Here is a 21,153-nt window from a genome sequence, read left to right as displayed (position 1 = left end):
ATGACCATTAAATTTGCTTTACTTGGTGCAGTAATGACTGCGGGATCTTTGTCGCACAATGGATGATATTGTCAAACCTATGGAAGCCATTGGAGAATCAGGTTGTGAATGATTACACCCGCATGCGCATTGCTTTGGACTTGGTTATGCAAGGGTGCAACCCCCTCGTGGAGGAGATGAAGAAGCTTGCAATCACAAATTGGGATTCAAAGATGACAAATACAGTACTTCATTGTTGAGAAATTTGACATTAGCAAGATTAAGCAATTGTCCTAGTTGCATTTTAACATTTGAAGGAACGATATGAAATTGATTGTATTTTGAAAGTTTGAATGCGATTAAGTTCATGTTTTGTCAAAATGGGTGTTCACAAATAAGCTGCACCAAGCTTTTGAAAGACAATTTCATTAATTCATTGACAACTATTCCTCATTTAAGATAGCATATATTTTCTCACACAAATAATCTAATGACAAATTCATTCTAGGATGCACCAAGTCTTGTAATAAAACTCAAACATAGAAAAAACAAGCAAAATAATTTTGCGGCCGATGATCTCCCCAGTCATCCATGTTGACGGGTCCATTTATCACTTGTTTGCCATACGATTTTGCATTACCTGTACACAAAAACACATCTAAAATTGGTATAAAGAAATTATTTAAATCATATCATAAGTGAATATGATATGGATTTCAATACCAAAGTTCTTTCTACTAGGACAATCAACCATAGAATAATATTAACTCCTAAGTCAAACATAAATAACATGCTTTCAAACTCCAATCCAGTTCATAACCTAATAAGCCATATTGATGTCTTTGTAAGAATATTCATAAGAGTCCACTATCTTTGCAACTAACCGTACAATGCTCCCTAATACCTAAGTCAAACGTAAATAATATTCTTTCAAACCCTAATCCGGTGAAATATTTCGTGAACCATTGCACAATTCATTAAAATCTGATTTTATAGCTATGATTACTTTAGGCATAAAGCATACCTGTAGCATCCACCGATAAGACCCTTGTGGAATTTCATTTAAGTTGTTGGATATTAGGGGAATGCAATTAACAACACTAAACCGTGGATTCAACTCATTTGTATTTCAAGCAACATCTTCGTTGGGTGGTGTGTTACCGATGATTGACGAGATCTGTGAAGCTACAATAGGATCTATCTGCCATTGCAATTATCACGTCAGGTCACTACATAATTTATTGGAGCATGAATTTCTAATTTTCATCATGACAATTCAATTGCAAATATGACAATGAAAAATACCACAAAAAGAGAAATTACTATTTGTGTGAGTAAGAAGTAAGGTGTACCAGAAGCACTCATAACCTCATGAGTTTTAGCTTCATCAATTGTGGTGTTCAATTCTTGATTCGTTGCCTGAGTTTCTTCTTTCCCAATAATAGAACAAGTCCTTTTTGTGTGACCTTCTTTCCCACAATTTTTACACTTCCTCCTCCCTTTTTCATCTTTTTTCAATTTTGGTGCGCCTTTTGTCTTCACAACGCTTAGGTCACCAATTATGCTCTGTGTAGGTGCCTCCTCCGTATGTTGCTTCTTTGAGGTCTTTGTTTCAATCTCTCTTATCAATCTACACACTTCTTTCATTGTTTGATGGAAAAGGGGAAGCTCTTGTGCTCCAATGAAAGACATCCAGGTGGTGGCCACAGACAATGCTGCATATCACATTAAAAACCCTCTCTCTTTTTTCAATCTCACTTTGCCTAATATTTATCTCATTGGAAAAATGCTTTGCTCTTTTATTCCATCTCTTTAAAATGAGCTTCTCTGGAATTTCTTTACAGGCTTCCCGTTTCATGACATAAAACATATGTCTACAGGAAATGCCCTCAGTATTCCATCTTTTGCATTCACACTCTATATTCTTGTCATTGCAATCAAACATAACAGTGTACAAGCGATCTCTATTCTCATGATGATACACCTTATAAATTATTGTTCTGGATATACTTTGATCCTCTATTAACTCAAGTGCAACCACGGCCTGAATCTCCTTTTTAACCAACCTGTATATTTCCTTCGTGTATGCTTCTGTAGCACTACATTCAAGATTGGTTAAACCAGTGGTCAACACAGGTTCACCATAGATAGTCTTGAATTGGGAAACCATTTCATTGTTCCTGTAATCTCGAACAGCACGTTCAAGATTAGTCACCAAGTCTAACAGACAATGACGAGAGCTAATGAAAGTTTTCACATAATTATTGATGCCCTCACATCGTGAGGTAGTCCTAAACCCAGCACAAAATTTCTCCATGAAGTAAGAGCTAGCCCAATTTTCCTTCCTAGCATATTGAATGTTATCTCAGTCATTATTTTGCAGACCAAAAGTATCCACCATCTTAGCCCAACGGAGCTCGAAGTCATCGGGATGCCACTTGCCATACTTGCACTTTTTAAATTCTGCACAAAAGGTTGGATCCTTGATGTTAGACGTTTCATTTTTTTGAAGGTGCCAACCACATAATCTATGGGTAGCATTAGGGAATGCATTCGCAATACCCTCTTTCATGCCTTCATCTCCATCAGTTACCACAACAGTAGGAGATTTACCCAGCATAACATCCAGAAAGTTCTTCAACAACCATGTGTAGGTCAGTCCTGATTCATCCTCTAACACAGCAAAACCAAAAATACAAGTTTCCCTATGGTGATTACTACCAGAAAATATCACTAGTGGCTTTTTATACTTGTTCTTTTGGTACGTGGTATCAAATGCTAGGACGTCACCAAACAACTGGTAATTAGCCCTGGACATTCCATCTGCCCAAAATAAGTTGCCCAATCTATCTTCAGGGGTAGAACTATAGCGTGCCATCGCCATCGGATCTAGATCAGCCTTGCCACTCAAGTATCCTATGGTAGCATTTGAATCGCCACCAATAATCCTTGCCCGTCTACTTCTTTCTACATAATTATCCAAATCATTCTTTGAAAAGCCAACTCTATGATACCCACTGATAAACCACTATTTTATGGTTTATCTTGTGCTCAATTGAGTGGATTTTATCAATCTTTCATACACTTGTTCATACAAAATGCATGGTTTTACATTTTCTTTCCTGATTTTATGCTATAATTGAAAACATGCTTCGTGCTCTTAAATTTTACTATATTTAATCCTCTCTTATTACCATTCAATGCCGTGATATGTGCATTAAGTGATTTCATAGATTACAGGACAGGAATGGCTTAGAGGAAGGAAAGGAAGCATGCAAAAGTGGAAGGAATACAAGAAGTTGGAAAAATTGCTAAGCTGTCCAGCCTGAACTTGAGCTACAGAGGTCCAAATGATGCGGTTCCAGTTGTGTTGGAAAGCTAAAGTCCGGGGCTTAGAAATGATGTATAATTTGCTATAGTTTCCGTACAGCTTGTCCCTTATTTCAAAAACCTAAAAATACACTTTTACTCATAACCAATAATAAATCATACCTCCCTGAAATTCCTTGAGAAGACGACCCGAGGTTTCAATACTTCGGTTATCAATTTTATTGGGTTTGCTTAAGTGACAACCAAAACTTTTGTACGAAAGGAATTCTTGTCGGTCTAGAAGCTATACTTACAACGGGAATTTATTTGTGAAAATTCTAGATCATGCGAGAGTTTCGTTCGTCAAAATGGCGCCGTTGCCGGGGAATTGCAAACGTGTGCCTTATTATTGGTTATTGTAAATTTTTTTTTACTTGTTTATTTGTTTTTATTTTTATTTTTAATTTTTATTAGTTACTATGAGTTCTCACTCCCGTCGCTTTGAGTTTGGTTCTAATATTGTTGAAAGGAATGGAAGCTATAACAGAAACATGCATCAAGGTCAAAACAATCAGAGATGGACGGAGCCACGAGGATCTGATCAACCCTTTAGGCAACAACACCTTCTAAAGTACCATGGACGACGACCATTCAACAATGCATGTCGAGACAATAGTTATGGTGGACCCCTTCGTGACAACCATCACCCACCAAATTACTATGGTTAAGAGCCAATCCAGGGAGCGTACCAAGATGATGAATATGGTGGACCCCCTTGTAGTTACCAACAAGCCCCACCATATGCTTATGAACCACCTCCCCAACATACCTTTGAACCACCAAACTCACAAGCCCTTTTTCCACCATTCACCTCCATATGACATCCACCATACCAACCACCCTATGAACCGTATGAACCATACATGGAGCCATCCCAATTCCAATCCAATTACTCCCAAGAACCAACACCTCAATATACACCATGTCCATATCCATCGACCCGAGAATCACAGGAGCGTCTCAAGGAAAGAGTGGAAAAATTTCATGCAACCCTTCACCAATTGAATCAAGCGATAAATCGATTACCTTTCTGACATTCAGACACTCAAGGAACCCCCATGGCTTCATGTGGATAATCTAATGAAGAACGTAGCATGAAGGAGATATTAGAAACTCCAGTGGACAGTACGGAGCATGACTTTGTACTGGAACAAGTGGATGAAGCTGTAATTATCGAAGAAGAATTGGTTGAAGACTTAGGAGATGCTGAACATCAAGTCACAGAACCCCCTTCTAAGGAGTTTGAATTTGATGTTGAGGAGGGTGTACAACCTCCAAGGCATATCATGGTTAAAGACTTTGAAGAGGTTGATCAAGAGATAGATTCAATCATTGATGAATTCTTATCTACAATTGAATCCTTTCCCATTGGATTTGACATGGAGATTAAAGAAGAAGAAGCACAGCCTACCATACCCTTGGTGAACAATGAAGAAGAGATCGAATTAGAAGAAAGCTACCAAGAGGAAGAGGTTGATATTGAAGAAGCTTGCATAGAGGTGGAAGTTGTCAAAGAAGAGCCCAAGGGAGTGGAGCTGGAAATCACCTTGCCAAAGCTGTTAGAGACCTCTCCCCCAAAGCCATCACCATCCATCCCTTCATTCAAGTGGGTAAATCTCTCATCTCTAAGCTTAATTAGCTCACTTGAATATACTTTGCTTGAGACAGATAGACAACTTAGAGCTCTTTGTGGCTTTAAGAGTAAGAGGGAGATGGTTAGTGGTTGGCAACACAATCCTAGGTTCATTGTGGTAGGAAGCTCACGGCTGAATTATCATGGTTGGAAGAATACTAAATTGTATGGGTCTAGAAAGTTGTTTGGATGCCTTAGTGAGAATTCGGATTGCTTATCACCCGGTTGGAACAAAGATGGTCAACAAGAAGACGGGTGCAAAAGCAAGGTTTGGGAACCCGGAACTCATTCTACCAATCAACACTCCTGGGGCCTTGTCACGTGCTTTAACTTGCTTGAAGGCTTTCTACACCTAGTTTGGGATCCCAGAGGCCATTGGAATTATGAACATTGGTGGATATTCCTAGATGAGTTCAAGCACAAGCCACCATAACAGGGAGCTCACCAAATGTCCAACTTAAGGACAATAACTAAAAGTGCTAGGTGGGAGACAACCCACCATGGTATGATCTTTGATTTTTATTCTTAATTTTATTCTTTATTTTATTTTCATTTTTATTAGTGGTTGATAAACCCATATTTTATGATGTATTTTGTGCTCAATTTAAGTGATTTATTCAATCCTTCACCCACTTATTCATGTAAATTGCATGGTTTTACTTTTCCTTCCTTATTATATGATATATGTGAAAAACATGTTTCCTATGCTTTAAAAATATTAATTTTAATTACCCTTTACTATCATTCGATGCCGTGATTTGTGTGTTAAGTATTTTCAGATCTCATAGGGTAGGAATGGCTTAAAGGACAGAAAGAAAACATACAAAAATGGAAGGAAAGCACAAAAATGGAGTTTTGAAGAAAAGGCAGCGACGCGAATGCATGGACGACGTGAACGCGTGCCTAGCGCGAAAATGCAGCGACGCGAACGCGTAGATGACGCGGACGCACGCCTTGAGCAGAACGCAATTAACGCGTATGCGTGACCGACGCGTACGCGTGACAAGGAAAACTCCCAGATGACGCGAACGCGTGACCCACGCGAATGTGTGACAGACGCCACATACAGGAATCTGCAGAAAAAGCCCCCAGCGATTTCTGGACCCTTTTTCGGCCCAAATCCAAACCAGAAACACAGAATATAAGCCAGAGAATGGAGGAATCAAAAGATATACAGAGAATAACTTTCATATACACAATTTTAGGTTTTAGATGTAGCTTTTAGAGAGAGAGGTTCTCTCCTCTCTCGTAGGATTATGATTTCTCTTATTTTAGGATCATTTCTCTTCAATCACAGGTTCAATATTCCTTTAAATTTATTTTCTACTTTCATTTATTCCATTACTTTAATTGTCATTTATCTTTTCATTATTGATTTACAAACTTTCCATGTTAGGATTTGAATTTATGTTTAAATGCAATTTGAGGTATTTCAGATTAATGATTATTTTATGATGCTTTCAATTCAATTTAGATTTATTTTCCCCTTTTAGTTTTGGTTAAGTAATTAGCAACATTTGAGTTGTCAAACTCAACTGTTGATTGAAATTGGAATTCTTGCTGATTAATTTGTACTCCAATAACACTAGTCTTTCCATAGGAGTTGACTAGGACCTGAGGATCAAATCAATTTGTCCACTTGACTTTCCATTGTTTAGCAAGGGTTAATTTAAATGGGAGCAAAATCCAATTCTCTTCACACCTGATAAGGATAACTAGGATAGGACCTCAATTTCTTATACCTTGCCAAGAGATTTTATTATTATTAATTTATTTTTCTTGTCATTTAAATTACCTGCTCCTTATTTCGAAAACCCAAAAATTTTACCTTTTTCATAACCAATAATAATTCATACTACCCTGCAACTCCTTGAGAGACGACCCGAGGTTTGAATACTTCGGTTAATTAATTTTATTGAGTTTGCTTTAGTGACAAACAAAACTTTTGTACGAAAGGATTCTTGTTAGTTTAGAAACTATACTTACAACGTGATTATATTTGTGAATTTGTTTACTAGCAGAAATCCGTTCGTTCAAAATGGCGCATTTGCCGGGGAATTGCAACTGTGTGCCTTATTATTGGTTATTGTAAATATTTTCTTTTGCTTGTTTATTTCTTTTTATTTTCGCTTTTAATTTTTATTATTTACTATGAATTCTCACCCCTATCGCTTTGAGTTTGGTTCTAATAATGTTGAAAGGAATGGAAGCTATAACAGGAACATGCATCAAGGTCAAAACAATCAGAGATGGACGGAGCCACGAGGATCTGATCAACCCTTTAGGCAACAACACCTTCCAAACTATCATGGACGATGACCATTCAATAATGCATGTCAGAACAATAGTTATGGTGGACCCCTTGTAATTACCGACAAGCCCTATCATACGCCTATGAACCACCTCCTCAACACAGCTTTGAACTACCACACTCACAAGCCAACTACCACCATTCACCTCCATATGACCCTAACCCGTATCCACCCCAATTCCAACCCAATTACTCCCAAGAACCACCACTTCCCTATGCACCACGTCGATATCCATCACTCAAAGAATCAAGGGAGCAACTCAAGGAAACATTTGAAAAATTTCATGCCACACTTCACCAATTGAATCAAGCAATAAATAGACTACCTTCCCGACGTTCAGACACTCAAGGAACCCCCATGGCTTCATGTGAACAAACTAATGAAGAATGCAGCATGAAAGAGATACTAGAAACCCCACTGGCCAGTACGAAGCATGACTTTGTACTGGAACAAGTGGAGGAGGCTGAAATCATAGAAGAAGAAGAATTGGTTGAAGACTTAGGAGACGCTGAACCTCCGTGGGAATCCAGAATTGTGGAGAATTCTGTAAGGAAAAGTGCAGTTGATGCTGAGGAGGATAGTGCACAGCCCCTGAAGCAGGTATCCTATGAAGAACTGGACGAAATAACTCAACAAGAAAGTTTCCTTGATAATGAATATCATGAGTCAAATTCTCCTAGCAATGAACTTGCATCCGCAAGTGAATTCTTTGAGATAGAAGAATCTTCCCCAAGTGAATATGAAGATGATGCAGAGGTAGATTTTTCGCAACCTCCAACTTATGACTTGAGTGATGAGGAACATATCAAAGACTTGGATCAAGATGTGGTTGAAATTGAAGAAATTTGCAACGAAGTGGAGGAATACACAGAAAAACACGAGGGAGTAGAGCTTGCAAAACCACTGGAAACACATATCCCAAGACCATTACCACCCAATACTAAATTCAAGTGGGTAAAATCCTTAGCTTTTATCTTTAGTTTTCCACTTAAATATGGTTTACTTGAAACAGATGGTCATCTTAGAGCTCTTTGCGGCTTTAAGAGTAAAAAGAAAATGGTTCGCGCTCAAAGCTGGTATGCAAGATTCAATAAGGTTCCACGCTTCAATCTGAAGTGTAAGGATTGGTTACGAGTTCGATTGAATGGGTCTCGGAGAATGTTTGGCCATCTTGGTGAGAATGCAACTTCCAAACCGCCCGGCTGGAAAAATATAAATCAAGACAAAGGCGGATATAAAAGTAAAGTTTGGGATCCTGGAATCTATTCTGACATTCAACATCCCGGGAACCTGAGAACCTGTTTGAATTTACTCAAAGGCTTTACATGCCTAGTTTGGGACCCCGGAGGCTGTTGGCATTCCAAACAGTGGTGGAGATTTTTGGACGAATTCAAGCATAAGCCACCATAACAAAGGACTCCCTAAATGTCTAACTTAAGGATTTTAACCAAAAGTGCTAGGTGGGAGACAACCCACCATGGTATGATCGTTCCTCTTTCAATTTCAATTTTATTTCGTTTTGTTTGTTTTTAAATTTTATTTTTATTCTATTTCATTGAACCTGGAATTAGTCGCAGCATCCAAATTAGCACTGCATATTGCATACTGCATAATTGCATAAAAAAAAAATATCACCCACGCGAGCGTGCAGGCCACGCGTGGGCGTCGACTGGAAATCGGCGTAAAGATCCAACGCCCAGAAAGTTGGGCTGGAATCGTGCGGCTAGTGTGCCTTTAGCACAATTTGGCCCCCGCGTTCGCGTCCCTGACGCGAACGTGTCACTCGCACTACACACATCCCACGCGAAAGCGTGAGCGACGCGTACGCATCGTATGGATTTTATGGACCCCATTGGAAACAGAGAGTTGCGCCAAAACGATGCTGGAATTGTGCGTTTAGCACAATTTTCAGCGACGCGTTCGCGTGCTCTACACGTACGCGTCCCTTACCTTTTACCTAATTCACGCGATCACGTCAACGACGCAACCGCGTCACACCCCTTTTTCGCCCAAATCACGCGATCGCGTGCTCCACGCATTCGCGTGGATTCAAAAATACTAGCCCTCATTCATGCGAAACCTTACCCATCGCGTCTCCCAAACCCCCCACCCCCCTCTGTAACCTCTCTTCTCCCATCCCCCAACCAACACCACTCATGGCTGCCCAGACCCGACTACCGCGCCACCATCCCGACCGCCGCACTACACCGCCGACGCTCCCCCTTCTTCTTCTCCCCCCTCCCCTTCTTCCCTTTCCCTTTCCCCCCTTCCTCCTCCCTCCACAACCACCCAAACCCCACTGCCGCCACCCCATCACTGAGCCGCCACCATCGCGCCACCACCAGCCACCACAACACAACCCTCTACCCCTTCTCTTCCCCCCTTAACCCTCATCTACCCACCACCACCAAACCGCCCCTGCCTCCACCTCGGACCGCCGTCGCTCCGCCACCAATCACCGCTGCGTCACCACCATAACGCCACCATCTCTCTGAGCCTACTTTCTGTTTCTACACACCAGGTTCTGCCAAACATCAATTTTGTTTTCCAATTAGTCAATTAATCGCATATTTTACAGTTTTTTTGTTCGAAATAGGATAGTTAGAGATGCATGATTGTAGTAGATTTTAGGTGGTTAGGTAGCTAGGATATGGTTAGTGGATTTAGGCTTGATAATTGCACCGTTCGTGCTAACTGTTCTTATCTGATTCGCAATTCTGAATTTGATGTGATGATGTTTTTCATATTTGATGTTGTTGTTGAACTGTTATTTACTATTCTTGCTATTTGTTAATCTTTTCAGCACTATTTAATTTCATATGAACTGATTTTTCCTGCTGTTTACTACCCGGGAACATCTAATTTTAGCCGGAATGCTGCCCAAATTTTCTGCAAATTTATGGTTTAATCTACCCCCATTCATGTATTGGTTTGGAAATTCAGTATTTTGCATTACTTGGCTACAACCACACCAATTCATGAATGCACGGGCTAGCATTCTTATTCCTCTTGGTTCCCTGAGTAATAAATTGCTTATTGATGAATTCATTTTCATTTTAAACTTACTTTATCTATAAGAATTATCATCAATAAACTGTAATCCTTGCTTGCATATGAGTTGATTGTTCTTCAAGTTTGTGAATTTCTTGGTAACTAGGAAAACCATTCTCATACCACTCACTTTAACTTCCTTTTTAACTCCTAACCAGTTTAGCTTTCTAACTTCTCTTTTTGGTTTTTACCTAACTACTTTAACTTTCTAACTCAAGGCATGATTACTGTTTTTCCTAATTAACTTGAATCCCACTTCTATTATATTTTGGATTGTGATTTTTACTCTCAAACTTTTAACTCGAATTCAATCCAAAATGTACATATATTTACCTCATCTCATGCTTCAATTGTTCTTTTTGCCTTTATGCTTACATTGACAACATCCTACTTGCCTACTTGTTTTCCTGCTTTAGTTCTTTAATTATATCCTGCTACTTCTACTTTTTACGATGTCTGATCCCAAAAGTAAAGGAAAAGGCAAGGCAACTACAGGCAAACGGAAAAGAGGAGAATCTTCTACCTTTATCTTGGATATCCTTCATGATGATTCCTGGCGGGAAAAGAACTTTACCCCGCAGGAAAAGGCCGACCAGCTCCTCACTGCCACAGATCAAGTCAAATTCGCAAACAGATACTGTGAGCTAAAGTATCCAGTATTTGCCACTGCCAGGAACCTCTACCTGGAGAAAACTCTTAAAATTCTAGAAGAACTCACCCAGTACACTTTTGAACAGATAAAACAAAGAGGCTGGTTCTTCATGGAAAGGAACTTGACAGAGGTCAATGCATCCTGGGTCACAGAATTTTACTGTAACTATTTCAAGACCTCCCTGGATGCAGTGCACCTCAGAGAGAAACATATTTTAGTCACTGAGGAAGCTATTGAGGATATCCTCCGGCTTCAGCCTAAGTCAGATCAGCCTGATGATAAACCCCGATTTCGTGGTTTATCTTCTGCTTATTTTGGGGGATTTTATCAATATTTCTCACATTTATTCACAATAAATGCATGGTTTTGTGTTCACTCCCCAATATTGCTCTATGATGAAAAACATGCTTATTTTGCCTTAAAATTGCCATATTTTAATCCTCTTCTATTGTCATTCGATGCCGTGATATCTTTGTTGAGTAATTTCAGGAATTATAGGTTAGGAATGACTCAGAAGAGAGAGAGAAAGCATGCACAAAAAGGGAGGAACATGAAGAATTGAAGTCTTGGGAGCAGCAGCATCGGGGCGCCCGCGCACTCCACGCGCTCGCGTGGATGGGACTGGCTAGAAGCGGCGCGTAAGGATGGACGCATCCGCGCAGATTGGAAGATTTCTATCGACGCACACGCGCAACTGGCGCGCACGCGTGGATCACAAAAGTAATCGGCGCGTGCGCACGCATGGCGCGCACGCGTGGGAAGCTGCACGTGACCTCATTAAGAGAAATCGTGCCTGGCGATTTCTGAGGCCAAGGAGGCCCAATTTCAAGCTGTTTCTGCATGAAAAAGACCCAAGGATGCTAAGGGGGAAAAGGAGGATGACTCATTTTGACACTAGGACATAATTTTAGAGTTTTTTTTGGTTCTTTGGTGATTCTAGAGAGAGAAACCCTTGTTCCTCTCTAGATCTAGTTTCCATTTTGATTTTCCCTTGTTGATTTGTGAATTGGATTTTGTTGATTATAGTTTTAATTGTTCAATTTAAATTCCTTGTTACAATCTTGCTTACATCTAGTGATAGTTTTATGATTCTTGTCAATTGTCATTTTTACCCATTTCATGAATGTTGTGGATCTTGTTTTGTTGATGTTACATTGATGATTTCTATGTTTAATCTTATTGATTGTTTGATTGTACGTTGATAATTGTTAGTGGGTTTTTGTAGAATTCAATTTAATTGCTATTTTGAAAGGTTAGGAATGACTCACTTTGATTATAGAGTAGTTCTTCCTCACTCTTGGCCTAGGTCAAGGGAATTGGGTAAAATTGAGTCATTGGGTCTAATGGATTTGATGATTTGGGAGCCCTAGGTGGTCAATTTGATACTCATTGACGCCAACCCACTACTAATCTAATTAGTAGGTAGGTTGGGACTTATGGGTTGATGTGATCAGGGCCATTTGACGTACTTCAAGTCTAGGAGTAGACATCACGCACTTAAGACTTGAGAGTAGACTTAATGAGCTTGGTTCCCAATAGTTATCAAGATGTAGTTGTTGGACAATGATTGAGATCCCAATTCCCATGCCTAGCCAAGAGTTGTTTTTGTCATTCACATTCGAAAACCAATTTCCAATTTCAATTGTCTTAGTTATAGTTATTCGTTTAGTGTAAGGTAGAATTAAGTAGAATATTGCTTGTTCATTGGAATTGCTTAATTTTTGCTTACGTAGTTGAATTCGTTTATTGCAATTTAAGATTACTTGCTTGTTAAGTTTTCCATTTATTTTCATGCTCATAACTCACAACCCCGGATTTCTAACCAATGTCGAAGTACATGTTTGCCCATTCCTTATGAGACGACCCGAGGTTTGAATACTTCGGTTATTTCTATTGGGGTTGAACTTGTGACAACCAAATCCCTCTTCTAAATTTGACCTCCCGAGGATTGTTGTTGGTAGAGCTATACTCACAACGAGGTGATATTAAAGAAAAATCTACCAATACACCCTTGGCTCGAGTATACGTCAAATTTTTGGCACCGTTGCCGGGGAATGGTTGCAACATATGCCTTGATATTGGTTATGTGAATATGTGAATACTGTAGATATTTTGCTCTTTCAATACTTAGCTATAGTTTAAATTTCTCTTGCAATTGTACTATGACTTTCAAGTTTGATGACTCGGTCTCAACCGAATTCTAGCTTAGCCAACTTTGACCCCGAGATTGAAAGAACTTTGTTACATACTCGGCAAGCTAGAAGGCGATTGGACTACACGCCTAGTACTTCGGCCTCTCTTGAGGAAAACACCGAATCACTAGATGCCATCGAGGGTGACTTGAAGTCCACTACTTCCTATTCTTCTGTTGGCATCACTGATACATCTTTGCATCCTACAGGTGAGTCATACATGGCGGAGCCACGCCGGATCACTTTGCATGAGTAAGGAGCTCCGGATATCATACTTCCACCGTTACAAGCAAGGTATCCTAACCTTGATCCAAACTGAGTTGAAGAGTAGCTTGATAAATCTACTTCCTAAGTATCATGGGTTGCCGGGTCAAGACCCCATCCGACATTTGAAGGATTTTCATGTTGCTTGTTCTACGGCTCGAAGGCATGGAGCCGATGAGGTAGCCGTCATGGTTTTTGCCTTTCCTTTTTCTCTTGAAGCACAAGCAAAAACATGGTTTTATTCGCTACCGGATGATATTGTGACTAATTGGGATTTCTTGAGAAGAGAGTTTCTTAACAAGTTCTTCCCACCGGAGAAGACCGAGTACATCCGGAAAGAGATTTCGGGCATAATGCAAAGAGACCAAGAGAGCTTGTATGAATATTGGTCTTGGTTCAAGAGGCTATTGGAGTCGTGTCCACATCACGGAATGACCACTCGCTTGCTCATTAGCTACTTTACCGGAGGTCTTTGTGCGGAAGATAGAAGATTGCTTATCGCCTCTAGTGGCGGGTCCCTTTCGAAAAACAAGACGGAAGGAGAAGCTTGGGATTTGATAAAGGATGTCGCCGAATCTACGCAACACACAAGAGTGAGGAATAACCCCCTTAAGGGTGTGGTAGAACCGTCCCCCTCTGAAGCAAGTCTAACCAAGGCACTTGGGGATATGACCACCATCTTTACACAAATTCAAAGAGATCAAAGGGAGTATTACTCCATCAAAGCCATCCAAGCCCCTCCTCCGGTTGCTCAACTTGAAGGCCCTCCTAGGATTTGTGGTTTGTGCTCTAGCACCACACATTACACCGACCAATGCCATCAAATTCAAGAGGAACATGCCCTTGTGGTAGCTAATGTGAATTACAACAACCATCCACCATATCCTTCTCAAGGCCAAAACAACTACCATCAAGGTAGTAATCAACATCAAGGGTGGAGAGATAATGCACAAGGAAGCAATCAGAACCAAAGATGGAACAACCCTTCTTCTCATCACAATAACAACCAATCTTCATCCCAATACCACCACAATAACACCAACTACCAAGCCAACCAAAACCAAAATAACTACACCAAGTACCAAACACCACACCATAGACAACAAAACCAAACTCCTACATCTTCCAACAATCAAGTTGATGAGCTTAGAGCCACTATGGAAAAATAAGATGAAATCAACAAGGCTCAATTCGAGGCCTTGAACACTCAATTGGCCAACCTCACCAACATACTCTCAAAGATGAACATGTCAAACCAACCACCAACTCCCAATAACAACACCACCCAACCCTCAAGTTCTTCCAACCTTCCATCACAACCCCAACCAAACCCAAGAGGCGGTCTCAATGCCATCACTCTACGGTCGGGGACTACATTGGAGGAGATACCCCCAAGAGTCATGGAAGAGGTGCATGAAGAAGAGGTAGTTGTTGGAACTCCACATGAAGAAGAGGTGGTAGACAAAAGGCATGAGGAAGAAGGAGTAAACCCCAAGGAACCCAAAAGGAAAGCCGTAGTCGATGAATCAATTCCTATTCCATTTCCTTCCATGGTGAAGAAAGCAAAGAAGACACCGGAATTTGATTTAGACATGCTCCAAGTGTTCAAAAAGGTCGAGGTAACCATACCACTCCTTGACGCTATTCAACAAATCCCCAAGTATGCAAAATTTTTGAAAGACTTATGTACACACAAGGGTAGAATAGGGGAATTGGAGACACTATCCCTGGGTAGCTCGATTTCTTCCTTGATGGAGCCTATTCCAAGAAAATGTGGCGACCCTGGACCGTGCTTAGTGTCTTGTTGTATTGGTGGATACACTTTTCATGATTGTATGTGTGACTTGGGAGCTTGTGTTAGCATCATGCCGCTTTCCATCTATGTGCGGTTGAATTTAGCTCCATTGAAGAAGTCGGCGGCGAGGTTTGCCTTAGCCGATAAAAGTGTGATCACAGTAATGGGAATAGCTGAAGATATACTTGTGGAAATTAAGGATTTGGTTTTTCCGGTTGACTTTTACATCCTTGAGATGCCCCCAACGGAAGGTAGAAGCTCATCCTCCGTCCTACTTGGTAGACCTTTTCTCAAAACCTCTAGATTCAAGCTAGATGCCTTCACCGGTATATATTCCTTTGGAGTTGGAGACAAGACTATCAGGTTCAATTTAGAGGAAGCCATGAAACATCCTCCCGAAGAACATTCCATGCTCCGATGCGATATAATTGATGAAGTGGTAGCGGAAGTACAAGAAGAAGATCATGACAAGTCGTGCTACCCCACCGTTGAGGAGATGGATGACCAAGAAGATGAACTTAAAGAAGTTGTCAAGAATGAGTCCCATGAGCTTGATGAAAAGGAACCTCATCTTGAGGTAGCAAGTAAACTGAAACCCTTTCCCTCCCATCTGAAATATGCATTCTTAGAAGACAACTGTGGGTTTCCAGTTATCATTGTTAGTAAACTCTCAAGTGAAGAAGAGGAAAAACTCCTAGACGTTCTAAGAAAGTACAAGAAAGCAATAGGATGGAGCCTTACGGATATTGTGGGGATTAACCCGCATAAGTGTATGCATAGGATATTTCTCCAAGATGGAGCTAAGCCGGTTCGGCAACTGCAAAGGAGGCTCAACCCAACCATCCTTGACGTAGTGAAGAAAGAGGTCACCCAACTACTGGATGCGGATATCATATACCCTATTTCCGACAGTGAGTGGGTGAGCCCGGTTCAAGTTGTTCCCAAGAAGTCGGGCATCACAATGGTCAAGAAGGAAGACGGAGAAATGGTCACTAAAAGAGTGCAAAATGCATGGCGAGTATGTATTGACTACAGAAGATTGAATGCCGTCACACGGAAGGACCATTACCCCTTACCCTTCATCGATCAGATGCTGGACCGCTTGGCAGGTAAATCTCACTACTGTTTGCTTGATGGATTTACTGGATACTTTCAGATACATATTGCTCCTGAAGATTAGGAAAAGACCACGTTTACATGTCCGTTTGGCACCTTTGCCTATAAAAGAATGCCATTTGGACTATGTAACACACCCGCTACTTTTTAGAGATGCATGATGAGTGTCTTCTTTGATCTAATGGAGAATTGTCTAGAAGTTTTTATGGACGATTTCAGCATTTATGGTGTCTCATTTGATTGTTGTTTGGAGAGCTTGGCCAAGGTCCTAGTTAGATGTGTTGACACCAACCTTGTCTTAAATTTTGAAAAATGTCACTTTATGGTACGACAAGGCATAGTGTTGGGACATGTAGTATCTCATGAAGGCATTTCTGTGGACCCGGCCAAGGTCGATGTTATTACTACTTTGCCTCACCCCTCATCCGTGAGGGAGGTCCGCTCGTTTTTGGGACATGCAGGATTTTACAGGCGCTTTATCAAGGACTTCAGCAAGATTGCTTTGCCATTGTCGTGCCTACTCCAAAAAGATGTGGACTTTGAGTTTGACAGTGAATGTGTAAAAGCTTTTGAAGAGTTGAGGAAAGTTCTCACCATAGCACCGATTGTGCGAGGCCCCAACTGGACGTTGCCATTTGTGATAATGTGCGATGCGTCAAACTATGCTGTGGGTGCCGCGCTTGCACAGCGCGAAGGTAAACTTCCTTATGTCATTGCCTACTCTTCTAAGACACTAGATGCCGCACAATCCAACTATACCACTACCGAAAAAGAACTCTTAGCCATTGTTCATGCCTTAGATAAATTCAGATCTTATTTGCTAGGTTCAAAGATAGTGGTATACACGGATCATGCAGCTTTGAAGTATTTATTGACAAAGAATGAGTCAAAGCCTAGACTCATACGTTGGATCTTGCTTTTGCAAGAATTCGACATTGAGATTAGGGACCGGAGTGGATCTCAAAACCTAGTTGCGGATCATTTAAGCCGCATTGAGAATTTAAAAACTGATCCATTTCCGATCAATGACTCATTCCCATTGGAAAGTTTGCATGCTGTGTCAGCTAGTTTTCCTTGGTTTGCCCCAATGGCGAACTACTTGGTTGCAAGAATCTTCCCTCCCAACTTTTCGAAAAATCAAAGGGACAAGTTGAGGAGTGATTCCAAATACTATATTTGGGATGACCCTCACTTGTGGAAGAGAGGTGTAGACCAAGTAATCCGAAGGTGTGTCACGGAATCCGAATTTCAACTAATTCTGGAAGCTTGTCATTCGTCCGACTGTGGTGGCCACTTTGGCCCACAAAGGACCGCTAAAAAGGTGTTGGATTACGGATTCTGGTGGCCAACCTTATTCAAGGACGCTAACTGGCTGTGTGTCTTGTCATCAGTGTCAAAAGTCAGGAAACACATCCCAAAGGGATGAAATGCCTCAGCAACCTATGTTGTTCTGTGAGATATTTGATGTGTGGGGCATTGACTTTATGGGACCGTTTCCTAACTCTGGTGGGTATCTGTACATTCTGTTAGCGGTTGACTACGTGTCAAAGTGGGTGGAGGCCGTGCCTACCCACCTTGACGACGCCAACACCGTTGTTTCTTTCATTAGGAATCACATTGTATGTCGTTATGGGTCGCCACGAGCAATCGTGAGCGACCAAGGATCCCACTTTTGTAACAGGAAGGTAGAAGCATTGCTCAAGCGCTATGGAGTATCACATAAGGTTGCTACTGCTTATCATCCGCAAATAAATGGGCAAGCGGAAGTGTCCAACTGGGAAATCAAGAGAATCTTGGAAAAAGTGGTCAATCCACAAAGAAAGGATTGGAGCCTCCGGTTAGGAGATGCAGTATGGGCATACAGAACGGCCTACAAGACTCCGATAGGGATGAGTCCCTTTCGGATCGTCTATGGTAAGGCATGCCACCTTCCGGTGGAGATTGAGCATCGAGCATATTGGGCGGTAAAGCAGTGCAACATGGATTTAGCCAAGGCGGGTGAAGCTAGGAAGTTACAATTAGAAGAGCTTGAGTGTTTGAGGAATGAGTCATATGAGAACGCCCGAATTTACAAGGAAAAGACTAAAGCATTCCATGACCATCACATTCGGAAGAAGGACTTTAAAGAAGGAGATGAAGTCCTCCTCTACAACTCAAGGCTCCGATTTATGCCTGGCAAGCTCCGTTCTAGATGGGAAGGACCTTTTAAGGTGAAAGAAATGAAGCCCTACGGAGTGGTGGAATTGTTTGATCCCAAAAGTGAAGCAACTTTCAAGGTGAATGGGCATAGAGTGAAGAAATATCATGGTTGTAAACCTCCAAGGGAGCTAGAGGTGTACATATTGGAGGATGCACCAAGTAGAGATGAAGCTTGAGAAGAGGACCGTCCAACTTAAGGACGTTAAAGAAAAGTGCTTGGTGGGAGGCACCCCACCGTGGTAAGATCTTCCTTGTTTATACCATCTTGTAGTATCTTTAGTTCCTTGAATTTTATGATCTTTTGATGATTGATTGAGTGCTTAAGAATGCTAGCTTTGTTGATTCTGTTAGATAGGTAGAATGTTCATATAGATAGGTTGTGAAAAGAGATAAAGAAAACAAAATTTTTCTTTGAAAAAGAGCACCGACGCGCAAGTGCACAGTGCGCGTGCGCGCCGGTTGCGAATTCCCATTTTCAGGCCAAAAATCCGAGAGTCAGGCCAACTTTGTGTCCAACTCGCGCCAGGCACCCGCGCGTTCGCGTGCATGCCGCCTGCGCGCACCATCACCCGTTAACCATCGACGCGCAAGCGCACGATGCGCGCGCGCGCCGATGGGCCTACGAGAAGTCTCTGGTACAAAAACCAGAGAGTTGTGCCACGATTGGGCCAACTTTGTGCCAAAACTGACGCGTCCGCGAGTAGTGCGTGCCCGCGCCAGCTGTTGAATACCACAAGCACGCGCCCGCGCATGGTGCGCGTCCGCGCGCATGCCTCCCTGGGTCACCCTGGTACAAAAACCAGAGACTTGAGCCGGGTTTATGCCACTTTTGTGGCTGGGGCACAGCTCCTCTCGCGCGCGCGCGCGACTGACGCGCACGCGCCCTCAGCTAGTACCTTCACCGATGCGTCAGCGCACCGTGCACGCGCGCGCCATCTGCGCGAATCAGTTTTATACTTCGCGCCGTTCCACTTCCTTTCTCACTCACCCTTCTTTTTCTTTCTTAGCTCTTACTCTCTTCATCACTTCTCTTCTCTTCTCTTCTTCTGCTTCTTCCACAACCCACCATCAATGTCTCAGGCCACTCGCCGGTGACAACAACCATTTTTCTGGTGGCGCTACACTTCTCCTATTTCCTCTCTCATCTTCACAAAAGAAGATTCAACCTTGCTTTTTCATACTCTTCAAGGTTTAACTTCTTCCTCTCCTTTACCTTTGCTTTTCTTTATACTATTTCTTCTAATTAAATGCTTCTTATCATCTTACTTAGTTTCTCTTTTACTTGATAATGATATTTCTCGTTTTTGTTTGCTTATTTTCCCTATCTTTTCTTTGTTTCTCCATGGATATTGAACTTGAACTTAATTTGCATTACTAGATCTTTTGTCACCCTTTTACCATTGTGTGATGTTTATGTGGTGATTGATGTTCCATTTTGGGCTTTGAATTGGTTTAGTATCTCATAATTGCTCATTGCTTGATTATTGCACGCCAAGTGTTCGAGGAATTGCACGCACCCCATTTTGGCTCTATTTAGCCATGAACCTTCAACTTGGTGCTCCCTCCTCGCTCACTTGTTTCTTCTTGAATGCATTGAGTCTGATTTGTGTGTTTCAAGTTCATACTTGCCACTTCCATATTAATTGAATATGACTTGCTTTTTATTAAGGATGCTTGAGACTACTCTTCTCATGCCTTTGCATGTCTTACCTTCTCTTGTATCCCTTGACAAGTGACATGCCCCTTGCTTTCATATTTATCATGGGTATTACAAGTCACTTACATGTTTGCATCAAATTGTTTCCTGGGTCTAATGTTTTCCTTCTTTCTCTTCCTTTTTAGGATGGCCACCAAGAAAGGCAAAGAGATAGCTCCAAGGAAACCGTCCGCAAAAAGAGTATCCCAAGGGTCAAATTCTAAGGCGCACCCTTCAATAGGAGCCAAACCCTTATCAAAGAACGGAAAGACACCTGCTCCTATTGATAAGAATGACAAGGGCAAACCGGCACGAGACTCTTCAAGGTTCCCCAACCGCTTTTGTGAACTCAAGTTCTCTTCCATAGCCGTAAGGAACTATCATCCTGAGCATTTGCTAGCTCCGCCGGACAAGGTTGCTCCTTATATTCTGCCCCGAATTGAACAGCGAGGATGGGAGTTTCTCTTGAGGAAACCAAGAGAAATCAACCTCTCTTGGGTGGAAGAATTTTATACCAACTACCACTTTCCCTCTCTTCAATAGGTATACATGCGCCGTAAGCAAGTCTCAGTTTCAGAAGAGGCTATTCAGCAAGTGCTTAATGTTTTACCAGTGCCAAGTGCCATGGATGGCTACCAAAAAGCCCTACATCAGCGAGAAGAGTATGGATTCGATTGGGACTCGATCTTCTGAGTCATTGCTGAGCCAGAAACTTTTTTGATCCAAGGTCGACAGCGGATGAGGCCCAAGAGTATCAACGCTCGCTTCCTCACTGTGGAAGCTAGAGCCTGGGCCCAGATCCTTTCTCACTATGTGCTACCTAGCACTCATAGGTCGTCCATCACGGTGGACCTTGCCTTGCTTGTTTGGTGTATTCTCACGGAAAAGCCGGTGA

The 21,153-nt window shown here is 41.6% G+C and overlaps 1 protein-coding gene across 1 annotated transcript; it reads right to left on the bottom strand.

Annotated features, from left to right (window-relative positions):
• Positions 1 to 2,344: 2,344 nt before the first annotated feature.
• LOC112786007 (protein FAR-RED IMPAIRED RESPONSE 1-like) lies at positions 2,345 to 20,623 on the bottom strand. The gene is made up of 2 exons (XM_025829431.1): positions 20,446 to 20,623; positions 2,345 to 2,946 (listed from the first exon to the last, which is right to left on the bottom strand). The coding sequence occupies exons 1-2, from the start codon at positions 20,621 to 20,623 to the stop codon at positions 2,345 to 2,347; spliced, it is 780 nt and encodes a 259-aa protein (XP_025685216.1).
• Between the last annotated feature and the right edge of the window lie 530 nt (positions 20,624 to 21,153).

Source organism: Arachis hypogaea, chromosome 20 (assembly GCF_003086295.3).
Source record: "Arachis hypogaea cultivar Tifrunner chromosome 20, arahy.Tifrunner.gnm2.J5K5, whole genome shotgun sequence".
Taxonomy (NCBI): domain Eukaryota; kingdom Viridiplantae; phylum Streptophyta; class Magnoliopsida; order Fabales; family Fabaceae; genus Arachis; species Arachis hypogaea.
The sequence above is the reverse complement of the archived record's forward strand: the minus strand, read 5'-3'. Positions and strand labels throughout refer to the sequence as shown.